The sequence below is a fragment of the Hippocampus bargibanti genome, linkage group LG17, assembly GCF_051943395.1.
Source record: "Hippocampus bargibanti isolate YZ-2025 linkage group LG17, ASM5194339v1, whole genome shotgun sequence".
In the NCBI taxonomy this organism is placed as follows: domain Eukaryota; kingdom Metazoa; phylum Chordata; class Actinopteri; order Syngnathiformes; family Syngnathidae; genus Hippocampus; species Hippocampus bargibanti.
Genome location: NC_142750.1, coordinates 8,559,784 through 8,579,115, shown reverse-complemented (window position 1 = coordinate 8,579,115; position 19,332 = coordinate 8,559,784). Strand labels below are relative to the sequence as shown.

The window sequence follows — 19,332 nt, the reverse complement described above, 5'->3', positions numbered from 1 at the left end:
CAATTTAAAATAGTATGACCCTAAAAAAGTTGTTTTTTCTTTTTTTTTCAGGGGGCTGTCAGAAATGGTTAGTCTCTCAGGAAAACCATAGGGATCCAAAGTGCCTGAGGCCAAATTGGCGTTGCTCACTTCCTGGGCAAAAGCACACATGGGTTTTATTTATAACCACTTCCCAGGGTCAACTGTTTTTAAATGATGGGAAAAGAATAAGAGTGAGGATGGAGAAATATATTTATTGTATTAGAAAAAGAGTCACAAGAATTATACATGCTGAAATTATGCTGATTTTGTTTCAATTGAGTCACGAATGTACTTCGAAAGTGTGAAATGTTTGCTGTATGAATGGCATAAGGCGAATGCAATGGTTCATTGTATATTCTGCCATCTAGTGTAAATGCATTTAATTGCTTTGCCTGTCGATATTTTGCCGGTAAAGCTATCGGCTATGAGAGATCATCAGGGGTGGCATGGAAAATTATCCAATTGTACTCAATTTGTCTGAAAATACATTTCAGATGTCAGGGAAGTGTAATGACAGGTGAGGGCAATTAAATGCTCCGCCAGTAGATGGCAGAAGATAAAACCCACCTGTCGCCATTTATGTATACCGCGGAACTGTGACGATTATAAACAAATATTATTAGAAGGAAAAGTATATTTAGAGTGAGTTTAAAGGACAACCGACGTCACTTTTTTGTTTCTTAACTGACATCAGAAAAACATTTTATAGCATCTAAAATACCCAAAATGTATGATATTTTTATTCAAATGCAAAGCACCAATAAAAATGACTTAAAGTGTCCCAAATCTGCAAAAAAATTGTGCTGCGAATTGGGCATTTTCAGAAAGTCCCGCCCCAGTTCGTGACGTCATGCCAAGACGTTTTGCATTGCTGCAGAATAAAAAAATGGCTTCAGATTCGGAGAATATGCTTTCTTGTTACACATCCAGTTATGAATATGATTCAAATAGTTCTGAAGAGGAAAGCATACATGTTTGCAATCGATTAAAGAATTTATTCCGTGCCATTATAAGGCAACATTGAGGGGAGATGTCTCAACGACAAAGAGGCACAAAATGGTGACCTCCTGTGACAACCTCCGTTACCACAGGCTGATAAATTCCTTATATGGACGCCCTCTTCTGGCGGCTTTTGGGTGCAACACGAGGTGGTAAAATATAGCTGTATGCGGTGGAATCTTATTAAAATACGCTCAGTAGAAGTCATTTGAAGCCATTTTACAAATTATTGACATAACTTGTCGTGGGACGTCGGTTGTCCTTTAAAGTTTACATACAATACGTTTTCTCCAATAAACAACCTCTCGCGTCCTTGTTCGATTAAATAGTGCACGTACCCTTTAAGGGAAAACCTGCTCGTGTAACTTCCTGTATTTACTTCCTGGTTACCCGTAACGCATTTACGTTGGGTTAATCATAGCAAAACGCGTCACTTCTCCAAAACAATGCACATGGAAATGTCACATCCGTGTTATACATAATGGCAGAGCGTAAGAGAAAGACGCCGACAAGGAAAGGTGGACAAAAAGCAAATAAACGCTTGCGTCAGGGTGAAGAAACGAAACAGAATGAGACTGTGCTCAGTGTTTACTTCAATGGCGGTCAAACTACTGACCTGCCGAGGAGGCTGGGCGAGGATTTCTTCACACAACTTGCATTGCTTTGGCCAAAGCTTTTCTTGGCAAGGTAACTTCAGTGGTATCTGGTGGTACGAATCATCAAAACACAAATTAGGCTAATTTATTCAGCGTACGCATTGTAATCAAGCCGTAACTTCAGGTACATTGAATTTCAAGGGCTCAGTATTCTTTATTGTGCACGAAATCATTAACATTTAGTTCAACAACATGTGTCATAGTGTCAGCCGTGCACAAAATTTTAATTACCGGAATTCACATCAACGGCATGAGTCATCATTTCAACAAAATGTAAGGAAGATGACGAAATCGCCCTAGTTAAGATCTTGTGTTGTTACTATCTCTGATACAGCCAGTTGTGCACTAAGACCGTTTTTATTACAAATATATGACAATGCATCCGTATCAGTGTAAATTGCAACACCTGCCACTGCTAAAGACATAATGTAGGGATGTGACAAAATGTTTCAATAATAATTCATCACACAAAATGAAAATTGAAATTCTAAACAGGAACAGACAACACAAGAATAGATTCAAAATGTAAATTAGCCAATATCAAAGATCGAATGCAGGCAGATTTTCGTCAGAAATAAAAAATGACTGTCACTGAATACAAGGAAAGAAAATTGCAACCTCTAGAAATATATATGCTAATGCTTCTTTTTGCTTGAAACTTGGCAGTTATGGAGATAAATATGTATTTTACCACTTCTATGAGTTATTAAAATACAACTTATTCACCTTTATAAACCGTAGTGTTAGCAAAAAGAGCTATTTTTTTTCCGTTTCTCGTTGTCGTATTCGGAAATTTCAAGAACCAGCATGGAGGGAAACGTGTAATAAGCTATCATAAGCTGCATAGCCTGGAAAATCCCATGAAAAACGATGACGTACTTAACAAAAATGCAATGATATACAACCGCGAGTACAAAGTGCGCTCGGTTCACTGGACAGAAACAATCGCGGCAAAATATAGGTCACTGAAGCGTACCTACATAATGAAGTGACTATTACACAATCATCTTTCAGTGTCAATCAACCCCTCCCCCCAAAAAAAAATTCTCAAATAATTTTGGATACATTTTATCGCAAAACATGGTGCAGGTGTGCCGTGTTTGCTGCTTGTAGGAATCAATATCACCCTTTTTTTTAAATCAATGATTAGGCGTATAATCAAATTTTAAAAAGGTTTACACATGTTTGTGTGTTACATACATATGTTCAGGTCCTGGTGCGTCTTTGTGCGGATGGCACAGAGCTGAGAGGGCGCGTTGTAGAGACGGAGGCATACCTGGGGGGAGAAGACAAGGCATCACACTCGGCAGGCGGAAAGCGCACAGAGAGAAACACTGCCATGTACATGAAGCCCGGCACCATTTACGTGTACCCCATCTATGGCATCTATCTCTGCATGAACGTGTCAAGTCAAGGTCATTGTAAGCTCAATTGTGCATGATGTACTGCGATCTCTGAAATTTACAGGGGCTTAAGACAGAGCCTTGTTACTGCTATAGCGATTGTAAGTTATTGATTCTGCATTCAGCCAAAGCTATGTCTGATATCAAAATATTGCTCTGGAGTTCAACTGGAGTGGAGCTTCATTTTATCAGGCCATACAGTAGCTTTGTTTAATTGAGAAAAAAAATGTATTGACGCCACCTCTTGGCATCTATTAGTAATGACTTTTTTGTGGGCAACATATGGTCTGGCGTCTCACAGGCGACGGCGCTGCCGTACTACTGCGCTCACTGGAGCCGCTGGAGGGCCACGCCGTCATGCGGCAGCTGAGAGCCGTCAGACGCAAAAACGAAGCGCGGCCCCTCAAGGACAAGGAACTATGCAACGGTCCCTCCAAGCTGTGCCAGGCTTTGGATATCCCGCGCTGCTTTGACCGCCGGGACCTAGCTACCGACCCGGAAGTGTGGCTAGAGGACGAGGATCCCGCCATGGGAGACGCCCGCCACAATATTGTGGTGGAGGCGCCGCGCATTGGGATCGAGTCCTATGGGGAATGGGCCAAGAAGCCTCTGCGCTTTTACTTCCAAGGAAACGCTTGTGTTAGCATCCTGGACAAAGCGGCTGAAAGACAAGAGAATGCGTTGGCCTTGCAAACTATATAACCTGATATAAATGCATTGAGACACAGCCGCTGAATCAATTCATCCTACTGCAGCGTTGTCAACTTCACAGAGCTACGGAGTAGTTGGTGTTTAGTCGACGCCAGCACAAATTCAATGCAACTCTGCTTACCTTCCATTGCTATCTTTCTGCAAAATAGTGACCCCAACCATTGTTTGAAAATGACCCTGTACCTTCACCCGGCTTCGTCTCCGAGTCAAATTGCAGTATGGCAGTTCATTCAAATAAGCCTGAAGGAAGCAATGACGAAGAATTTTCTTAACGGACATTTTCAGTAATTGTTATTATCCTCAATAACACAAAATTGCACAATATTGCTTCTAATATAATATCAGTTTTCAAAAAGTGAAATCTGGCCCAGCAACTCCAGATCTTGTACTCGGATTTTCACTTTCGTCCACATAAAAAATAAGACGGAAGTCAAGCCACAACTTGGGCTGAGGTCATCCCTGCCTATTGAGGAAGGGCGAGTGGTTTTCATTGAATCCACAGATGTTTGGAACCGCCCTCGCCTCCCCTTCAAAGCGCAAAAACAGCACATCGAATGTCCTCAGTAGTCTTCCCACCGCTGTGAGGTGAATGTCTGCAAAGCTCATTGCTTACCGTGTGCCCCCCCCTCAGCAGTCCAAACACATCTGCCACCCCCATCAATTCCCCCTTATCTGAACACTCGAGGCCTCTCTACCATGTACAAAATAATTTATTTGTCAAAACTGACTCATAAAGAAGAAAAAATAAATTGTGTCCTTCTTGTAAATCAAACCTTTTCTTTCTCTCTTTCGACATCGGTTCCAAGCCACATGGTGTGACTGACAGTGTCCAACTGACGCATGCTAGGCTAAGAGTAAGAGTATGATGACTACACTATTCTTGGGGAGACTGGAAAATGGAAATGATGGGATCTTCATGATTGGTCACCACCAGCACGCTGCGGAACTTGTCCAAGAGCGTCTTCAGCTGAGAGCGCCGCATGTTCTCGTTGTACATGATCTCCTCCAAGTGGTGGTGGCCCCGGAAATAGTGCAGTAACCTGCATGGTTTTTGTCATTTGTATGGCGGAGGAAAAAAAAAAGTCACATTTTCAGCATACAGTATTTTCGTTAAAAAAATTCAGGAATAAGAATGATGATCAAACGTGCACATATTGACACCTAGTGGTAATCAAGCATCATTCCACTTATTTTTGGAACAATAAAAGTATCTACCGTAATTTCCGGACTATGAGGTGCGACTTTTGTCACAAGCTTTCAACCCTGCGGTTTATGCAACAATGAGGTCAATTTGTGCATTTTTTCTAACGGCCGCCATGGGGCGCTCGAGTACTAAAGGTGGCGAATATATGTGCCGAGGAAGACGCAAGTTAATTTAACTACCGTAATTACGCGTGTGAATCCTGCATTTAAAGTGGCCCTCCGAGTTGAATTGGACGCTTGAATAACTAGCAGCGAGAAATCGTTTACCAAAACTGGCAACTTTTGTCTGCTAACTTCCGTGTCTCAGTGACTTGGTAAGTTTTTGTACCCGGACCTGTTAGCGAGTGCTAACGTGTAGCTGCCTTGTCTCACTGCACCTGTCTATAAGACACCTGTCATAAATCGCACCTGAGGTGCGGTTTATGTATGTACAAAATAGTTTGTCCTTTGAAAATGTTTATAATCCTTTTAGTCCAGAAATTACGGTAAATGTTAAATTTGTTGACTCCTGTTTTTCTTCATTGTATAAATACATTTGTTATTGGGTGGTTTGTTTAACGGCTCCTATAAAGTGTCGACAAAATACGTTTTGATACAGTTAAAAAGACCAATGAAGGAGTTTCAAGGCTACTGTGACCGCAGTCATATTAATATTATTATTAATAATAATACATTTCATTTATAAGCGCCTTTTAAAACTCTCAAGGTCACTTTACAGTCACGGGATAAGTTTTCTGTGGGTGAGCAGCAGCAGCCACCTGCGCCAACATTCGGTTATCGCAAAGGATAAAGAATATATGCCTGTGAGTTCTCATATAACGTTACCCATCAACTGTGTTTTGCATTGTGTGTTAGCATTAAGCTAATTCTCCATGGATCATTGGACGGTTAGTTGTAAACGCCCTCCCGCAATAATAGAATTGATATTCCGCAAATAATACAATGTGTCGTGATGAGCGTCAAGTGACCTGGCAAACATGCGGAGATCCTCTTGGTTCTGGGCGGCGGGGATGTTGAGGATGAACAGTCTGTCATGCTCCGAAAGGGTGGCCAGGAGGGTCTCGGTTAGCAAGATCCTTTTGTCGAGGGGAGAGTCGTCGGTGCCGGGGGCCAATTCTGCACTGGAGTTGTCCATGCTGGGGCTGGTCAGGGTCATGTCATCGCTGCTGGCTGCATGTAATGCATGGACACAGGGTTATTTTTTGGGAACGAGAAAAGACAATATCTATAAATCTCGATATACTGGACAGAAAAACCACAGATACACAGTCAGACATTCCAGTCCAGTTCATCGGTCATACTTGGGGATCCGAAACTGAGGGCGCTCGGGGTGCTGAGGTTGCGTCCGCCGGCGACCCGCGCGGCCAGGGGTAGGTCGTCGTCCCTGTAAGTGGGCTCGTCCTCGGCGGGCGGCACCATTAGGCACACGAAGGTGTGCAGCTGGATGAGTAGGCGTCGCTGCAGCATCCATACCACCATCTGGATGAGCTGAGCCTATGTGGGCATGCGCGCATCAAAGTCAAAGTCAGCTTTATTGTCAAATATGCTAATATGCATGACATACAGCACGGATGAAATTACTGTCCTCTCGGACCCAGCATGAAAGGCACTTATAATGACTTTAACAAACATAATAAACATGAAAATGCCAATTTGCATTCATTGCAACAACTCAACTCGTATCCAGACGCTTTCGCTAGCTCGGCACGGGCATACACAGCATTATCTTTGTTATCTAATATATTTGGATTTTTATTTATTTTTTATTCAATTTGTTTCATTTGTATCTTTAATCCTGCGGCTGGATGGATGCATGGCTTGAGGAGCAAGGAGCGTCAGCATAGAACGCCGACGGGTGTGTGGAACTGTCGCAGCTTGGTATTGAAGCGGATTTACGTGGGACATGGGATGTGAGACACTATTTTCGTCAATGGATGCTACAGCTTCGTGTTAGCTTTCAACATTTAGCTTGTAGCAGACGTGCACATTTCACCATGATGTCCCTGATCCACTGGTGAAAAGGACGGTTTGATCGTTTCCTCTTTCATCTAGAACTGCTTCATACAACAAATAGGGTGCAGAAAGTGCTTAAGATTGAATGACTGCGTCTTTGTGTTGTCATATTATTTTATTTTGTTTTTTGTTCTTTTAACTTCAAGATGGCGCCGCAAGAATGGCTGCCTTTCCAGCAGCTCCTATATCTTCTTTTTTTACTTCTTCCTTTCCTCTTCCTTCTATAACTTTGCTGCTGTGAAATGTAAATTTCTCCACTGTTAGGCTAATCTAATCCAATCCCGACATAATTTTGGCAAATAAATCTTTTTTTGCATATTATTTGATGATGATTTTGTTTCTTAGTATGTTTTTTTGTGTGTTTGAACCTGATGGATTTGTCAGATGCTGTTATAAAGTTGTATTTGTTTAATTCCCACCCTATCTAAGCATGAGTTGAGATCCAAAACCAGAACCTTTGACTGCTAGGCAGACGTTACAACTACGTACTTGCTCGTTTTATTTCAACATTATTTTGAGGCAAGCTGGTGATGCAAATAATATTTATTTATGTATATGTTTATTTTGAAAATTGGGAACAGAAAGTGTAGTGTGTGTTTTACTAACAATTATCATATATTTCTACATCACAGGTGTGAAACTCAAGGGCTCCATGTGACATTTTTTTTTGCGCTATTCACCAAAAGAAATTCCCAACCCTCGACCTTTTCAACGTTCTTCACAATTAACAACACTTGAGATCAGAGAAAGCATTTTTTATTCCAAACCTTCCTTAAAAATATATGAAAAAATAAACAATGATTTACTAGTTTCTAATTGCAAAACAAGTAATGTTTAAAGAGTAAAATAATCTTTGTGACGGGCTCAGACGTACCTCCTGGTCGGGAGCTTCCAGGGGATTCCTGAACTCGGCCAGCGAGACAGGCAGCGAAAACTTTGCCAACGTGGAAGGAAGGTCATGGCCGGGAAACTGTTGCGCAAACTGTTCGGCCTGAGGGGAGAATCTGTCCAGCGAGTGGAGAAAGATGAAGTGAGTGGAGCTCACATTTTAGTGGAGCACTTGTCGACACTGGATGGTGATCACACCCAGCGGCCGCATGTGTAGCGACGAGCGACTCACAGATAGATGTTAGCGTGCGGGGACAGCATGTAAACGTTGTTCTCACATAGTGGATAGATGATAATGGCCTTGCCCCAGTAAACAAGGTGGGCTGCAATTTGGAAGATCTGAGAGGAAAGCAATATGATTGTTTTGTAACCGTAATTAAAAATAAAACAATTAAATAAAAATACCGACTCTATTTCCCCCTGTAGAAGAAGTAGTGCGTAACCCTAACCTCTACTATAGCACCTTACAATGTGGTGTGCCTTATACAGTGATACCTCAGTTTACGAACGCTGTAGCTCACGAACTTTTCGCCTTAACATTGAATTCGCGAGAATATAATCTTAGCATACGTACTAGTTTTCGGCGGGCGAACCAAACCACACAGCGCCACAGTGGCTGGCGGACTAGTTTTTGGCGGATGAACACCGAACCACACGGTCAAACATATGTTGGAAAATAAAGTCACTTTGACTTGTTATAAAATCACAGTTAGCCCCAAATAAACAACTTTGCTATGCTTTCCAAATGTGTTTCCCCCTCAGTGACAGAGTGTTAAAAACTGCTAATCTAAAATTACTAATTATTGTTTTTATATCACCAGTCAGAGAACAAAGCTGGAGGTCATGTTCCACTACCTTTGCTTAGATGAAAAAAAAGGTGCCAATTTTCTTTGGTGTGTAGATGAGAGCTAAACGAAATCCCATATTCATATTTTCACGTCCAATTACCCCCCCCCTCACCCCTGCCCCCCAAAAAATCAGCTGGCTTCTCTGTTTCAATATTCCTGGAGGGGAGTGTAGATTCCTGTGAACATTTGGTGTAAAACTCAGCTTAGTCTGGATCTCATTTGGGATGGCGCATCTGACAACAATTTAATTAAGTGAAAGGCACTTTTTCAAGCATTGGCGCAAGTCTGCACTCGCCAAGTTTCTGCTTTCAATTTTTTTTTCACCTCCCATTTGTGATCGGTTCAAATTAAACAGAAGGAATATGAAACTCGGACTATGACCGCATTTCCTGACAGGAAGGCCTGTAAGTAGCAGCCTTACCTGAAGTAGTGCTAGGTCAGTGTCCTGAGCCAGCTGCTGCAGGTTCTTCACCGCCGAGCACGTCTTAATGAGGCGCATCATGGCGGGCGAGCAGTCCACGGGAAGTTGGCCAAGCAGCGCCTTCTCGCTTTCCAGCAGCAGCAGCGCGTGGTAGGGCCTGGACGACAGCGCCCGTCAAGATAATTAAGGTCTGGAAAAATCGGATTCTCGGGCTGTGCAAACAGCCAATGGGGGAAAAAAATACAATAAAATAAACACGCGTCTTGACAAAGGGTAATGATTCAAGACGACCAACAGAGGGCATTAGATGGCAGTCAACAATGCTTATCCTGAGATGACTCCACTTGCTGCTATCAGTGAAGCGCACACATAACCCATAAAGGGCACACATAACCTAAGGAGGCTACTAACCACACACTAGCATGAAACCTAACTTTAGAAATCATGAGTATGCATTATCACTATTCAAAAGAGCGTGTGAATCACATAATTGAAATTGAATGATATAAACACAAAAGATGATTTAACCACAGAATAGCGTTCAGTTTCCATTAAAATGGAGGATTCCACTAAAAATGGTGGATTTTTACTGCCGATATTTTTTGGGTTTGCGTGATGTTTTTGTGTTATTGTTAGATGTGTACGTTACAATTTGAATAAAATTGCTTTGTTATTCTAAAATACTTTGGACTTCTGTCCATTTGTAATTAACTTTTTTTTTTAATCATGCTTTTGAGTATTTAAAATACAGTATATATTTACGTTTTTTTGTATTGTAAATTATGTCAAAATTATAGAATTTTCCTCAAAACTCTATACATCTGGAATATTATTCTGTTGACATATTTCAAGTATATATTTTTATGCTGCTATTTTACAAACTTGTCTAATATTTGGCTTTTTCTCATATACCTTTATCTCTCTTTCCATTCATATTCCATTAATTTATTCATATTGTAGTTTTTGTCTCGATATCATCATTTACCTTCCTCAAATCAAACTATGTATTTTTCTTCAGCAAGCACGGAAAACTCAACCAAATAAAGACTACATTATAAATGAATCATTGTCCATGTGAAGCACTTTGTTACAGCTTCAGCTGTTGTTAAAGCGCTATATAAATAACTATGTATTGTATTGTATTTCGTTTGAGGTGTAGCCGACTGAGTCTAATGATGACATAAAGTGTCTGAACTCTCCGAAGTGCGTGAGATGGGAGGACCTCATAGTGCAGAATAAAAATCATGCACACCTGATAGCTTTCAGGCTGCGTTCCAAAGCCTCGGGAGGGATATAGTTGCCTCCAATGCGGTGGATCTTGTGTGGGAGGCAAAAGCTCACTTCCAGCCAATTGTTGATGTGCAGCCGTACCACACCTGTCGTGCACAGACTGAAGCAACACACGGTTAGCAAAAAAAATATGGGAACGAATAAATGATGCTGTGGCTACACACAAACCTGTCATAAGCCTCCTTGAGGTCCTTGGCTAGCTTACATTTGGGCAGGATTTGTCTAAATGGTGACTGTGGGCTCACTAAGAACAAAAAGAACAAGAGTGACACATCAAATCACAATGATGTGATGTCTTTATTTTGCTCACTTTCGGTGACAGTGGTGATCTCGTCCTGCACGGCCAGCATGAGCTTGGCCTCCCTGGTGAGGTACTGGCAGCGCCGCTCCTCATGTTGCAGCGCAATGGCGATGCGGCGGGACAAGTTTTGCATGCAGCTGATGACCGAGGGATCAGCGTTGGCCTGGTGAAAGAAAATAAACGGTCACAACGATAGCATGGAGACCACCTTACCAGTCACTAATATTCATGAGTTTGACGTCTAATATTAGAGTATTTTTAATGTCTAATATTTACTTACAATTTTATTTTCATAATGTTTGGGTATGATTTTTAAAAAATATGTTATCTGAATATTTTTATATTTTTCAAATGCTTGGATATATTTTGTGCATTTTCATTGAATATTTTTTATATTTGTCTAATATTGTTTTCTATTTATGTTAGTTTATATTTTTTTTTTCATGTTTAATACATGTGTGCAATAGTCAAGTAACATTTTTGCACATTTCCTCTCTAAAAGTTTTGTATATAATTTTTGTATATGGTTATCATGTGTGCATTACTGCCCCCAAACTCTGGAACTCACTTCCCCCCAACATTCATAACATCAATTCTCTTCCCACCTTCAAATCCCATCACAAAACCCACCTATTTAAAATTGTATTCTCTGTGTAGCTCTATATCTTGTTTCTATTTATAATTATATTTTATTTTTTATTGTATCATTGCTTGCCTGTGACTGTAAAGCACAGGTGTCAAAGTCAAGGCTCGCGGGCCAAATCCGGCCCGCCACTTCATTTTTTCGGCCCGCTAAAGCAAATCAAACTTGTTAAATTCCATGATAATTGCTAAAATCTGATCCAAAATTTCATATTTTTGTATGTCAACCACAATAAAAGTCATTATTCTTGACTTCAGATTTGAAAACGAGTTATTCATTAATTTGCTGTGTGCTCTATATGTAATATTTGAAGGGATTTAAACATTCTAATTGGTTCCCCAAATTCATAACGGCCCTCGAGAGGAAACCATAACTACAATGTGGCCCGCGGCAAAAAATGACTTTGACACCCCTGCTGTAAAGTGTGTCCTTGGGAGCATTAAAAGGCGCTTGAAATAAAATGTATTATTATTATTATTATTGTCCTTACACTTCGGTATTTCTTTCATACTGCTTTTGCAAGCTGATCGGTTTTTGTAAATTATTATTATTATTATTATTATTAAATAACAATAATGCTTCCAGTAGTGCACCCGCATTAGTATCTAGTTCAGGCTGTACAAAAGAATAAATAAATAAAAGTGAGTTTTGAGTTGCTGGGCAGATATCGTCACATGACTCAGCCTCTTTCAGGCCCCCTCCCAATGGTGCTCATCTGATGGGCCACGCCGCCGTGACTCAGCAAGGGCAGGAACATGTGGCGCCACATCAATCAACACATTCAAACGTGCGAAATTGAGCCCCCTCCGCCTCCTTAAGCCGCTTCTGCTTTCACAGATAGCGAAGACTGGGGAAATTATCACAATTAAACACAACCCACCCTCACCCCTCCCTGTGTTTGTGTCCCACCCACAGGCAGAATGATGATAAACGTGATATTAATATCTGAAATTCACATTGTTTTACCTAGCAGAGATATACATAGTGTGTGATATTTATTTTATTTTTGTCTTATTAACATTTTGGCAATATTGTTGCAGAAAGATATTGAAAATTGCTTGAAACCTTTGCAGTCGTTTATTTAAGACATTTATAAAGCAATCATTTTTTTTTTTTTTAATTGTATAGGGGTGTCAAATGAAGTGTATGGTGAGCATGCAATAATTTTCCTAACCCTTAGAGCAAACACCACATTGAAGAGGATCATGGTGGGCATCTCTCTTTTTGGCGAAGGATCTGTTTTGGAACCCTGCAGTTAAAAAAATAAAATAAAGACATACATGGCACATTCAAGAAGTAATAAAAGCCCGCTGAACATGCTAAATACAAATGAGAAGGAATATATAAATGTACAGCAACCTACGTTTTTCTCTAAATAAACATAAATATATAAAATGTCTACATTGTTATTTTGATTGTTTTACAAGATTAGAGGAAAAGTTAAAATAAAATTAAATGTAAAGATTGGACTTTTATAATGTTATCATAATTTCTCGGCCATGTATATATTTAATCAGAATCAGAAAACCTTTATTCGTCCCACAATGGGGAAATTTGCAGTGCACAGCAGCAATTTGAAAGGGGGGTGGGGTGGGGGGGGTGAAAGGATAGAAAACAAGATATTCTAAGCATAGTAAAATTTACAGCGATTTTAAAAAAGGCATTTCAACAGTTTAGTTGTTTTTTTTTTGTAAATAAGTTTGTGACACCAATATTTTCTCTTGGTGAAAATGAATATCTGCTCCAAAGGTCGGTTTTCTGCCTGCTTGACTACTAAATGCCACTGGTATTGTCATGAAAAAAAAAACCCTGTCTATCGCTACAACAGTAATCAATAAATCATTAAAAAAAGGCATCAAAGAACTGAGGAGGTGAACTGCAGGCCAACCTGAATGACGGATGGATGCTGCAGGAGAGTCGGGTGGCCCACGAAGCGAACGTCATCGATCTTCAGCTCAAACTTCTTACCGCACATGTCCGACTTGGTGGCCAGGATTGTTGCCAGGATGTTGTCGGAAAACCTAAGAGATGGAAAAGGCCAGGCTTATACCAGGAAGGTTATTTAAATAAATAAATAAATAAATAAATAAATAAATAAATAAATAAATAAAACTTCAACAGCCACACTTTTGGAGAGAGATTTTCAAGATGAAAAATTTTGTGTAGGGGGTTTGATTCCATCCACTTCCTGTGATTTGAAAACGAGAAATAACAATGTTATGTGTGTGCATGATTGCGTGTGGATCCACATTCTGCAGAAGATTCATGCGGCAGGGAATTCATGCTGCAATTAAAGGCTTTGGAGAAGAAAAAAAGCACTACACACATTTTCACAATGATTGGGAAGAAGGAGAAAAAAAGAGAATTTAATTGGAGTTTGCAGCCAATTTCAATGGATGCATCATGCTGCAGGTTGTTTGATTGCGCTTTCCATCCGTTTCCCATGAAGTATAAGGCAACATAGAACAGCAAATGAACACACTTTAAAAGGAAGAATGTACACAAAAACATTGGCCCGCTTTGCAAAAGAAGAATGATTACAAATCTAATTGATCAATCGCGCTAAATAAATAAACACAGGCAGAGACGGTGAGTGATGGGAGAAAAAGGAAAAGGTGCTCTCGGAGGATTCCAGAGTCTTACCCTGCTACCAACTGTTCGTCAGTTAATGAAGATGACTCTCTGAAATGGGAATGGGGCCATCAACAAAACAAAAAGAGAAGAACCAAGCAAACAAAAATAGGAAGATTCAACATGTGCTGTTTTTACATCAATTAAAAGGTATCATGTAATTGATGCTAGTGCTACTTTGTTTTTAGGTATACAAGAGGAGATCAAATGGGGAGAGAAAAACATTTTTACAATGGAAAGGTTGGTAAATATGCTTGAGGAGACATTATTTGGATGGAATGCTTGAGCCGATGATACTATTTACTCAGGATGTTCAATATCACAGTTTTTGGACAGGAATTCTCAATCATTGAGTCGTCCTTGGTATCAAGTACAGATACTACTCGTAACAGTTTCCGAGAACGTGAAAGAAACATTGACAAAAAATGCATCTTAATAGACTCTTGTCGTACATGTATGACTTTTGTTGTCGATTGTAAAACGGCCACAAGAGGGGGGTGGGCGCTAGAGCATATCCCAGCTGTCTGGGCAGCGGGGTACATCCTATGAACTGGTTGCCAGCCAATTTCAAGGCACACATAGACAAACAACCACTCGCACACACTCACACTAAGGGACAATTTTGGATGCAGTACTGTACTCTATTCATCTACAATTTGCATGTTTATGGAATGTTGGAGCGCTTTGAGGCAAATGTCCTAACCAGTTGGCCACTTTCACAAGTACTGATAACTAAATAGTGTATCAGCACAATACCAACAAATGATATAGGTGCTAACCCATCCTTACTTTTAACAATATGAGTTAAAAGTACCTTGAATCACCATCGTAGTCTTCAACTTCTGCCGTTGTATTCTGTGCATAGCGATTCCGCTGTTTTGCTTGTGGGGGAGAAGATAGCGCTTAAATATTGAAGCAGTATTTTGACGTACACAGTCCTCAACACGTTAAGAATATTCGCATTTTTTGACGAAATATAATAGTGAACGCCAAACGCACTATAAAGGTGTAGGGCGTGTAGTACTTATTCGTCGTTCAACTTTTAAATGCACATGACCAACAGTTGAGCGTTTCGGTTCATAAGTCGCTCACGACTAGCCTAAAGTTCACAACACAGTGCAACTAATCCCCAGTGTCCTGAAAATTCACACGAAACTCAAACATATTCGAACTGGTTGTAACGCGTGTATAAGGACAAAGTTTAATGTTGCAACTCAACTTGATGACGCAGACAGCGTGATGCTATCGTACAGAATACCTGTGTGAGACGACGCACACTCGGCAGTTCCTTGGAAAGGGTAGCGGAAAAGGAGCTTGTTCCCGCGGCTGCCGGAGCTCACTAAAATTACACTTATGGGGCTGGTCTTATGTCCGCATCGGGGCTCTCTGTACAAGCTGATGCTCGGTTGCGTGACAGCAGATTTTCGTTGGTCATCTGCGGATGCGCCGCCGCCGGACGGATTCAGCATCATTATAGCATGCTAGATGGCACGCATGGTTGCCAACATGACCGACACCTCTCGAAATGAAGTGAAACACTACTCGTTGCAAGGTTAACTTTCAACGACGCTTACTGAATGCTTGAAGAGGATCATGGTGGGCATCTCTCTTTTTGGCGAAGGATCTGTTTTGGAACCCTGCAGTTAAAAAAATAAAATAAAATTGACTATCAGACATACGTGGCACATTCAAGAAGTAGTAAAAGCCCGCAGGCACATGCTAAATACAAATGAGAAGGAATATATAAATGTTCAGCAAACTATGTTGTTCTCTAAATAAACATATAAATATATAAAATGTCTACATTGTTATTTTGATTGTTTTTACAAGATTAGAGAAAAAGTTAAAATAAAATTAAATGTAAAGATTGGACTTTTATAATGTTATCATAATTTCTCGGCCATGTATATATTTAATCAGAATCAGAAAACCTTTATTCGTCCCACAATGGGGAAATTTGCAGTGCACAGCAGCAATTTGAAAGGGGGGTGAGGTGGGGGGGTGAAAGGATAGAAAACAAGATATTCTAAGCATAGTAAAATTTACAGCGATTTTAAAAAAAGGCATTTCAACACAGTTTAGTTTTTTTTTGTAAATAAGTTTGTGACACCAATATTTTCTCTTGGTGAGAAATGAATATCTGCTCCAAAGGTCGGTTTTCTGCCTGCTTGACTACTAAATGCCACTGGTATTGTCATAAATAAAAAAAACCCTGTCTATCGCTACAACAGTAATCAATAAATCATTAAAAAAAGGCATCAAAGAACTGAGGAGGTGAACTGCAGGCCAACCTGAATGACGGATGGATGCTGCAGCAGAGTCGGGTGGCCCACGAAGCGAACATCATCGATCTTCAGCTCAAACTTCTTACCGCACATGTCCGACTTGGTGGCCAGGATTGTTGCCAGGATGTTGTCGGAAAACCTAAGAGATGGAAAAGGCCAGGCTTATACCAGGAAGGTTATTTAAATAAATAGATAAATAAAACTTCAACAGCCACACTTTTGGAGAGAGATTTTCAAGATGAAACATTTTGTGTAGGGGGTTTGATTCCATCCACTTCCTGTGATTTGAAAACGAGAAATAACAATGTTATGTGTGTGCATGATTGCGTGTGGATCCACATTCTGCAGAAGATTCATGCGGCAGGGAATTCATGCTGCAATTAAAGGCTTTGGAGAAGAAAAAAAGCACTACACACATTTTCACAATGATTGGGAAGAAGGAGAAAAAAAAGAGAATTTAATTGGAGTTTGCAGCCAATTTCAATGGATGCATCATGCTGCAGGTTGATTGATTGCGCTTTCCATCCGTTTCCCATGAAGTATAAGGCAACATAGAACAGCAAATGAACACACTTTAAAAGGAAGAATGTACACAAAAACATTGGCCCGCTTTGCAAAAGAAGAATGATTACAAATCTAATTGATCAATCGCGCTAGATAAATAAACACAGGCAGAGACGGTGAGTGATGGGAGAAAAAGGAAAAGGTGCTCTCGGAGGATTCCAGAGTCTTACCCTGCTACCAACTGTTCGTCAGTTAATGAAGATGACTCTCTGAAATGGGAATGGGGCCATCAACAAAACAAAAAGAGAAGAACCAAGCAAACAAAAATAGGAAGATTCAACATGTGCTGTTTTTACATCAAATAAAAGGTATCATGTAATTGATGCTAGTGCTACTTTGTTTTTAGGTATACAAGAGGAGATCAAATGGGGAGAGAAAAACATTTTTACAATGGAAAGGTTGGTAAATATGCTTGAGGAGACATTATTTGGATGGAATGCTTGAGCCGATGATACTATTTACTCAGGATGTTCAATATCACAGTTTTTGGACAGGAATTCTCAATCATTGAGTCGTCCTTGGTATCAAGTACAGATACTACTCGTAACAGTTTCCGAGAACGTGAAAGAAACATTGACAAAAAATGCATCTTAATAGACTCTTGTCGTACATGTATGACTTTTGTTGTCGATTGTAAAACGGCCACAAGAGGGGGGTGGGCGCTAGAGCATATCCCAGCTGTCTTTGGGCAGCGGGGTACATCCTATGAACTGGTTGCCAGCCAATTTCAAGGCACACATAGACAAACAACCACTCGCACACACTCACACTAAGAGACAATTTTGGATGCAGTACTGTACTCTATTCATCTACAATTTGCATGTTTATGGAATGTTGGAGCGCTTTGAGGCAAATGTCCTAACCAGTTGGCCACTTTCACAAGTACTGATAACTAAATAGTGTATCAGCACAATACCAACAAATGATATAGGTGCTAACCCATCCTTACCTTGAATCTCCATCGTAGTCTTCAACTTCTGCCGTTGTATTCTGTGCATAGCGATTGCGCTGTTTTGCTTGTGGGGGAGAAGATAGCGCTTAAATATTGAAGCAGTATTTTGACGGACACACTCCTCAACACGTTAAGGATATTCGCAGTTTTTGACGAAATATAATAGTGGGCGCCAAACGCACTATAAAGGTGGAGGGCGTGCAGTACTTATTCGTCGTTCAACTTTTAAATGCACATGACCAACAGTTGAGCGTTTCGGTTCATAAGTCGCTCACGACTAGCCTAAAGTTCACAACACAGTGCAACTAATCCCCAGTGTCCTGAAAATTCACACGAAACTCAAACATATTCGAACTGGTTGTAACGCGTGTATAAGGACAAAGTTTAATGTTGCAACTCAACTTGATGACGCAGACAGCGTGATGCTATCGTACAGAATACCTGTGTGAGACGACGCACACTCGGCAGTTCCTTGGAAAGGGTAGCGGAAAAGGAGCTTGTTCCCGCGGCTGCCGGAGCTCACTAAAATTACACTTATGGGGCTGGTCTTATGTCCGCATCGGGGCTCTCTGTACAAGCTGATGCTTGGTTGCGTGACAGCAGATTTTCGTTGGTCATCTGCGGATGCGCCGCCGCCGGACGGATTCAGCATCATTATAGCATGCTAGATGGCACGCATGGTTGCCAACATGACCGACACCTCTCGAAATGAAGTGAAACACTACTCGTTGCAAGGTTAACTTTCAACGACGCTTACTGAATGCTGATTTGGAATCGTTTTCTCAAATGTAATCACCCAAGGATCAATTTTCACGTTGACTCAACTTCCGCAACTCAACTCGATTGTTTTGTGTCAATGTAAAAGTATCCGACTGGAAACAAGAAACGTAGGACTGAATCGCACGCGCATGCGCTAATTCAATACCAAACTGGATGGATAAAGACGGACCACTTTTTAAAATTTATGTCAAACAAAACCTTATACGAGCGTCTCACACCAAACCCTCAACGATACTTTACGCGGTTTATAAATGGTTTTGTCTCATTTATTTAAGGGGGGGACATCATTGATACATATATATATATAGGGAATTTCATGTTTTTTACAACTTAATTATCAAATGGGAAATTAAAATAATAAAACAATCGTGGTTTTCATGTACAGAAAAAAACAGGAAATGAATGATGCCAAAGTAAAGGCCTGGAAAATCCTTTCAAATGAAGAATGCAACAGTCTGATGAAGTCAGTGGCTCAGAGGCTTCACGCAATAATTGCAATTCAGCGTTTATGCCAATAAATGTTCACAGTTCAAAATACATTTGCTCACTTGAAAAGTGGCCGTCGTCTAACAAAAAGAAGTGGTGGTGTGAATACCATTAAAAGAACCAAACTGTGTGTGATATTCCTCTTGAGTGTATAACCAAAAGAAGACCATATTTTTCATTTACAATCACAAATATACGTCATAGTATAAAAATCAACGCGTAATGATAAGGAAAAGT

The 19,332-nt window shown here is 40.4% G+C and overlaps 3 protein-coding genes across 3 annotated transcripts; 1 reads left to right on the top strand and 2 right to left on the bottom strand.

Annotated features, from left to right (window-relative positions):
• Positions 1-1,231: 1,231 nt before the first annotated feature.
• mpg (N-methylpurine DNA glycosylase) lies at positions 1,232-3,912 on the top strand. The gene is given in 4 exon segments (XM_089018820.1): positions 1,232-1,670; positions 1,673-1,707; positions 2,887-3,091; positions 3,381-3,912. Coding segments are annotated over 4 exon segments (810 nt in total). The 5' UTR covers positions 1,232-1,501; the 3' UTR covers positions 3,782-3,912.
• Positions 3,913-4,664: 752 nt separating this feature from the next.
• LOC148885547 (GATOR1 complex protein NPRL3-like) lies at positions 4,665-15,604 on the bottom strand. The gene is made up of 14 exons (XM_089018819.1): positions 15,287-15,604; positions 14,843-14,909; positions 14,041-14,079; positions 13,286-13,418; positions 12,572-12,646; positions 10,764-10,917; positions 10,622-10,697; positions 10,416-10,553; positions 9,164-9,320; positions 8,127-8,233; positions 7,881-8,010; positions 6,295-6,487; positions 5,962-6,163; positions 4,665-4,830 (listed from the first exon to the last, which is right to left on the bottom strand). The coding sequence occupies exons 1-14, from the start codon at positions 15,498-15,500 to the stop codon at positions 4,665-4,667; spliced, it is 1,851 nt and encodes a 616-aa protein (XP_088874945.1). The 5' UTR covers positions 15,501-15,604.
• On the bottom strand, positions 15,582-19,247 carry LOC148885546 (GATOR1 complex protein NPRL3-like). The gene is made up of 5 exons (XM_089019338.1): positions 18,271-19,247; positions 17,827-17,893; positions 17,048-17,086; positions 16,320-16,452; positions 15,582-15,665 (listed from the first exon to the last, which is right to left on the bottom strand). Exons 1-5 carry the CDS (start codon positions 18,482-18,484, stop codon positions 15,582-15,584), a joined length of 537 nt encoding a protein of 178 aa, XP_088875464.1. The 5' UTR covers positions 18,485-19,247.
• Positions 19,248-19,332: the final 85 nt, after the last annotated feature.

Coding starts and splice junctions, on each gene's coding strand:
- LOC148885547 (XM_089018819.1), bottom strand. CDS start 15,500: ATGATGCTGAATCCGTCCGGCGGCGGCGCATCCGCAGATGACCAACGA. Junction 9,321..10,415: donor CGCAGCCTGAAAGCTATCAG/GTGTGCATGATT, acceptor GCTGTCGTCCAG/GCCCTACCACGCGCTGCTGC. Junction 8,011..8,126: donor CCGCACGCTAACATCTATCT/GTGAGTCGCTCG, acceptor CTCGCTGGACAG/ATTCTCCCCTCAGGCCGAAC.
- LOC148885546 (XM_089019338.1), bottom strand. CDS start 18,484: ATGATGCTGAATCCGTCCGGCGGCGGCGCATCCGCAGATGACCAACGA. Junction 17,894..18,270: donor GTGTGCGTCGTCTCACACAG/GTATTCTGTACG, acceptor CTCCCCCACAAG/CAAAACAGCGCAATCGCTAT. Junction 16,453..17,047: donor GACGAACAGTTGGTAGCAGG/GTAAGACTCTGG, acceptor TCCATCTCTTAG/GTTTTCCGACAACATCCTGG.